The sequence below is a fragment of the Neophocaena asiaeorientalis genome, unplaced genomic scaffold (genome assembly GCF_003031525.2).
Source record: "Neophocaena asiaeorientalis asiaeorientalis breed wild unplaced genomic scaffold, Neophocaena_asiaeorientalis_V1.1 scaffold129, whole genome shotgun sequence".
NCBI classification, from domain to species: domain Eukaryota; kingdom Metazoa; phylum Chordata; class Mammalia; order Artiodactyla; family Phocoenidae; genus Neophocaena; species Neophocaena asiaeorientalis.
This window is the reverse complement of record NW_020172446.1, coordinates 7,453,038-7,459,037: the sequence shown is the minus strand read 5'-3', so window position 1 is coordinate 7,459,037 and position 6,000 is coordinate 7,453,038. Positions and strand designations below refer to the sequence as shown.

The 6,000-nt window shown below is 52.8% G+C and overlaps 1 protein-coding gene across 7 annotated transcripts in view; it reads right to left on the bottom strand.

The window, feature by feature from the left end:
• Positions 1 to 6,000, bottom strand: part of RAP1GAP2 (RAP1 GTPase activating protein 2) — a 185,617-nt gene that overhangs the window by 56,762 nt on the left and 122,855 nt on the right. For 4 of the 7 annotated variants that reach the window (XR_003001888.1, XM_024735479.1, XM_024735518.1 and 1 more), the window contains 3 exons: positions 5,513 to 5,548; positions 804 to 848; positions 35 to 67 (listed from right to left, as the gene is read on the bottom strand). Coding sequence is in view for 5 of the 7 variants with exons in the window: in XM_024735479.1 (XP_024591247.1) it covers positions 35 to 67; positions 804 to 848; positions 5,513 to 5,548 (114 nt within the window). In the remaining 2 variants the exon portion in view is untranslated. Of the gene's footprint in view, positions 1 to 34; positions 68 to 803; positions 849 to 3,393; positions 3,411 to 5,512; positions 5,549 to 6,000 lie in introns of those variants that run through there. The other 3 variants (XM_024735490.1, XM_024735510.1, XM_024735528.1) reach the window with 2 other exon arrangements.

The following is a 6,000-nucleotide window of genomic DNA, read 5'->3' as shown; positions in this document are numbered from 1 at the left end:
CCCAGAGCTGCCGTGCGGCCAGGGGGATTCCTACCTCATCGATGCTGGGGTACGGAATGTAGTCGTCCTGCAAGACAAACCACACAATGTCACCATTAGTCCCGGCAATGCCCAGAAAGTTTGATTACTGTTTCCACTCCCCTCTCTACTCCTTACTCCAGATGGGGTAAGGAATAGGCTGGGGGGCCTGGCAGGCTGCACCAGGGCTTTGGGAGCATCAGTGGGAAGAACACCGGACAGAACAGCCTAGAGGCAGCTCTGGGATGTGGCTTGAGTTCTTCCCCAAACTGACAGAACCTGAGTGCAAACCCTGCCAGCTGAAGATGCAGTACGCAGAGCGCGGAGTGCCACACTCTTGTGATCCAGCTTCTCACCCTGGGATGCTGTAACAGGAAGATGACCTCTGGTCCCACCTAGACCCCTCCAGGAAAGGGGGTTAACCTCTAAGTGATAAGCTGCCTGCCTGGGCCTTGGCAATGGAAGGTGAAGCTGAGAGCTGATGCCTCCGGAGCCTGGAGCATAGAGCCTGACACCCCTACGTGCTGCATGCGGTCTGTTTGCAGGAGCAGGTGCAGAGAAGCCAAGCTGAGCCACAAGCCTTGTCTCACCAAGGCCTCCACCCCAGCACACCCTGAAGCTGTCCCAAAGGTGTCAAGCCAGGGCCACCCTTGCTGCCCACCGTGTACCGGTCAACACCGTGTGGCCACTTAAGCGGCTCTTGGTGAAAATAAGAGTTAGACAGTGTAAGATAGCAGACCCCAGCATGCCAACTCTGTGCCCTGCCTGTCACCCGCCCAGCCCACCTTGTTCTTCTGGGGTCCCGGCTTCTGCTCTTCAAGCTTGATCCCCTGCAGAAACAAGGAAAAGAGGATCCATGGAAAAGCAAAGGTCACAGAAGACAGGCCAAACAGAGGAGTCTATCAGGAGCAGCTGCCTTAGCTGGGGGTTAGTAACAACAGCAACAACAGCTGGCATGTGCTGGGCCCATACGCACTCAGGCCTCACAGCAGCCTCAAGCAAGGCAGCAGCGTAGGGGGTTAAGAGCGTGGACTCAAGCCAGATCACCAGGATTCAAATCCCAACACTGCCGCTTATGACCTGATGACCATGGGCAAGTCACAAAACCTCTCTGTAGCTCGGTGTTCCCATCTGTAAAATGGGAACGAAAACGTCGCCTACTCTTGTGGTGAAGATTAAATGTTGAGAGTGTGTTAAGCCCTTGGAAGACTGATCACTATATAGTAAAACTACGGGTATTAAATATCTTTGGATATTTAAATATCCGTATATCAAGCATATCTTGGTGCTTAAATATCTCCACCAGGCTCTCTCAAAGCCAGTAGGTGAGGGGTGAGGATGGGAACCTGCATCTTCGGGTGTCATCGATGCCCACATGTTGGACCTCATGCCACACCAGCTCCACCCCTCCCTGGTGGGAAGGTCCAAGGGTGACAGGCAGGCCACCTGGTCCTCATTCTGCCGCTGTCGTACTATCCATGACCCTTGACAAAGTTGAGCCTCTTGCAGCCTCCGTGGCTTCATCTGCAAAATGAGGATTCTAACACCCATCTTCCCACCTCATAGATGTGTCACTGCAAGGGACAGGCACCATGACTGGGCATGGATTCAAGGGGATCATCTGCAGTTATCTGGAAAATGCTCGTCTGGGGAGCAGGGCCCGGTCCTACAGTCATATTCTGAATTAACTAGGTTTTGAGGGAGGGGGGCACATGGTGTTCCCAAGATTGTTTGAATAAATCCAATGAGGGTGTGAGACGCTGGGACACACTGGGAGAAACAGGTCCCCTCTAGAGAGAAGAGTGTCCAGAAGCGGCCACTGCCTGATCGTAATACACATCAGGATCTTGGCCTTCCGTGGCGCTCCCTCTGTTGTCTCCTTTGAAGCCCTCAGCACCTATTTACCAACGAGGAAACTGAGGCCCAGGGAGTAGGTTGCTGGCCTAACGTCACAAAGCTTGTGAGTGACAGCACGTGGATTTGAAGCTGGACTGTGTGTCTACAAGTGTGTCTACAGGTGCATGGTCCTATCCCACAGCTCTCAGAGCCCAAGACTCCTGCTAACTGGGTGGGTTTAGACTTGGGCTTCTCCAGACTTGGCGGGGCTGAGTCACCTGCGGCGTTGTTCAAGAGGGCACGGGAGGGCCCCCTCCCGCTGGACAGGTGCTCCTTTCCACACACAGGGATAAAGACCACCTGAGTGGCCAGCAGACCCTGTCCAGGGAGGCAAACTGGGCAGATGGGGATGGGGGTGATGTCAGGAGTTTGTTTTGTTTGTCCTGCACTAGTCATCCCTGCCTAGGAACAGCCCCTGGGCAGGACAGCAAACCTCCTCCTGTGCCTTCCCCCACGACAGAGCCACCACGCAGCACTGGGCCGTCTCTGGGTGTCATCCTTTGCAACAGGTATTATGATTATACGCCCCTCCCCCATCCCCAGCCATGAAGACACTGAGGCTCAGAGAGGTACAGTGACTTGACCAGGGATACTCAGCTAGAACGTGAACCTAGGACCAAAGGGATCCAAAGCTTGTGCACTCGGCCCCTGCTGCTTCACAGGGATTGTGCCCTTCTTCAAATCCATAGACTCTCGGTCCGGGAGGTCAGGAGTCCTGGATCTTAGTTTCAGCTCTTCACAACTCTCAGAGTGCCCTGGATGCTTCACTGCTCTGAGGCTCAGTCTTCACGCCCGCAGCATGAGAGAGGGCGCCCACACTCAAGGACAGACTCCAGCCACACTTCATAGAAGCCGCTTTCCATGTGAGTTTCATACAGGCAGAGGAGTTGGAAACTGTGGCCCCTAGGAGGCTGGGACCCAGTGGGCACGTGGTAGAGGCCCAAGCACTGGGAAGTCCGGTTTCAGCCACCAGCAATCTCAACTGAGATGAAATTGACCCACCGCCCAAGGGTGTCAGCCGCCTGCCGTGGAGACACACAGGAAGCAACCAGAACCCTGGCACTTCCCTGGTGGTCCAGTGGTTAAGACTCCACGCTTTCACTGCAGAGGGCGCGGGTTCAATCCCTGGTCGGGGAACTAAGATCCCACAAGCTGCATAGCGCCGCTAAAAAAGAAAAAAGACCCCTGTCCTTGCCAGCCTCCCAATCTAGTTGAGAGGAGAACCCAGCAGCCTCGAAACACGAGGACAGTGAGGCCAGTTAAGTGGGGCTGGAGTCTGTGCTCAGAGAAGCCTTCTGTTGGGGAGGCCAGGGGCCCCGGCTAGCGGTGAGGGGTGAGTGGATCGTGGGAGCAACCAGAGAGAAGGCAGGGTGAGCCGCAAACTCCCCGCCAGCTTGCCAGAGTGCGGGGATTCCGTGGCTCGAGGTGAAGATCCCAGCTTTACTGAGCACCTATTACACACTGCCTCCCATTACTCACTGTCAAGGCCGGTGCCCTTCCTGTTTCCGCAACTTGACTGTACGTTCCCTAAACGCACATAAATCAGTTTGTAGTCCACACACTGCTGGGCACAGAGCAGGATTTTAATAACTTGCTCGTGATAATGACAAAACCACTAATAATAGTTTTCCCTCAAACAGTCCCTCCCCCTCCCCCCTTAGGGAGACCTGGCTTTCCCATGAGGACCACGCTTGCTGGTAGCAGCTGCCTTCTCAGCATCTCCACCTGCATCTCAGGCCCGTTGTGGGCACGCTCTCTGCCTCTCCTCCTAGAGCTTCCATCACTACCGGATCCTCCCTCCTGGAGCCTGCAGCAGCTACTTAGGGTAAAGAGCACCATGATATAGTGGCTAAGCCTTGAAGCTATGTACTAGCCCTGAGCCCTTAAGTGTTTTATTTAATATCTCTGTGCCTGTTTTCTCACCTGTGAAATGGGGATAATAATAATATGCCTACTTCCTGTGGGCCTTGTCAGGAAGACATGAGATAACGCCTGTCAATCTCTGAGCCCAAGAAGTGCTTGAAATACGTGGGCTATTATCAGCATCTTCTTCCCATCTACATTTATTAAGCCTTCTGGACCTCCCCCCATATTCCCTAGGGCAGTGGTTCTCATTTGTGAGCCCTGACCCCTTGGTGAGGGGTGATTATAAAGGACCCCCAACACTGAACACTGATTTTTGTGCAATGCCTACAAAGTATTTACATATTTCTCATTTCATCCCAACAACCACGTAAGTGGGTATTTTACATGTAAGCGGGCGTTCTTATTTATAGAAGCTGTGATATTGTGATTTATAATAAGAAATATATATTCGGTCTTCATGCAATTTGAGGCACAGAGCTCCTAAAACGCTTGGAATTTCCTAGGTGATAAGAGCAATCTTTTGTTATAGCATTTGGACTTTTGTCCTTGATTCCTAAAACAGCTCCAGAGCCATAAAGGTGAAAGGAGTGTCTTGTTATAAGTTTATGTTAATGAGGTAACTTTTGGGAAGTCCCTAAGGATGGAGGCTTGTTGCCAGGGGAACCAACCCCGATTAGAGGGTTGGAACTTTCAGCCCCACCCCCAACTTCCAGAGAGGGGAGAGGGGCTGGAGATTCAATCAATCACCAATAGCCAATGATTTAATCAATCATGCCCATGTAAAGAAGCCTCCACAAAAACCCAAAAGGACAGGGTTTTGGGAACTTCCTGGTTGGTGAACACATGCTGTGCCCGAAGAAGGCAGAGAAGCTTGCATCCCTTCCCACACACCTTGCCCTAAGCCATTCTTCCATCTGGCTGTTCCTGAGTTACAGCTTTTTATAATAGACTGATAATCTAGTAGTAAACTCTTTCCCTGAGTTCTGTGAGCCACTCTAGCAAATTAATCGAACCCGAGGAGGGGGTCGTGGGAACCTCCGATTTGTAGCCAGTGAGTCAGAAGCACAGGTGTCAACCTGGACTTGGGATTGGTGTTGAAGTCAGGGGAGGAGGGTGGTCTTGTGAGACTGAGCCCTTCACCTGTGGGATCTGACCCTATCTCCAGGTAGACAGTCTCAGAACTGAGTGAAACTGTAGGGCACCCAGCTGGTTTTGCAGAACTGTTTAGTGTGGGCAAACTGCCACACGTCTGGTGTCAGAGCGAGGTGAGAACAGTGCTGTGAGTAGACAGAAAACAGGAGCGAGAAGCTTAGAAAAGGGAACGAACTAGTGCTAGCGAGTATTAGATGCAGGATTTGAACTCAGGTCTATCTCCCACTCCGCTGCTCTGCCTCGCAGACGTGAGATGAGTCCCCTAAGAAGGGGCTTTCTTTCCAACTCATTGCAGGGACAACGGACCCCCTCAAACCCTCCCCACATCCGTCTGCCCTGCTGGCAGGTTCTGTTTGTCTTCTCTCCATCCTTCAGGCGGAAGCCGTCCCAGAATCCTCTGTGCCGTTCGACATGGAAATGGCCTCAGGTGGTCCAGGCCATCAGGACTGTGAGTTCTCTCTTCTCTGCCCTCCCTCCAAGCACCCGAGTTTTGCCTGTGGGTTCTGCTGGTGTCGTGTCCGCTGAGGTCACTGCAGCATCCCCACCCGGTGCCTGGCTCCCCGACAATGAGGATGCTCACCTGCATTTTCTCCAGCATCTCAAAGAACTCCGCTGACTGAAAGACACAAAGAGGGCGGGGAGAGAAAGATGGGGCGTCAGCCAGGAGGTCTGCTGAGAAAGCCTCTCCGTTGACTGTCTGGAAGTTCAACCCAGGGCTTCCCCAGGGACAAAATTCATTCGGATCAAGAGAGAAGATAATTTGATCTTGCCTTTGCAGGGCTGGAGGGCCAGAATACCCCATACAACAAGAGGGGGAGAAAAGCATGCCCGGCCTGGCAAATGGCCCTGGGGAGAACAGTTACTCAGTCTCTGTCAAGAGGGAGGGGTCCCTGGGAAAAGCCAAGGTCTCCAAAAGCCCTGGGATTCAGCCTCCAGCAGGATTCGTGTTTGGGATGTTTTCAGCCCAACAGCGAGGCCAAGATGTCCCACACAAGTAGTTTTCCAACTTTTGTGGCAACACACAGCTCTTCTGTCTTCTCACAGAAGTCTCACTTAGAACTCCAACAT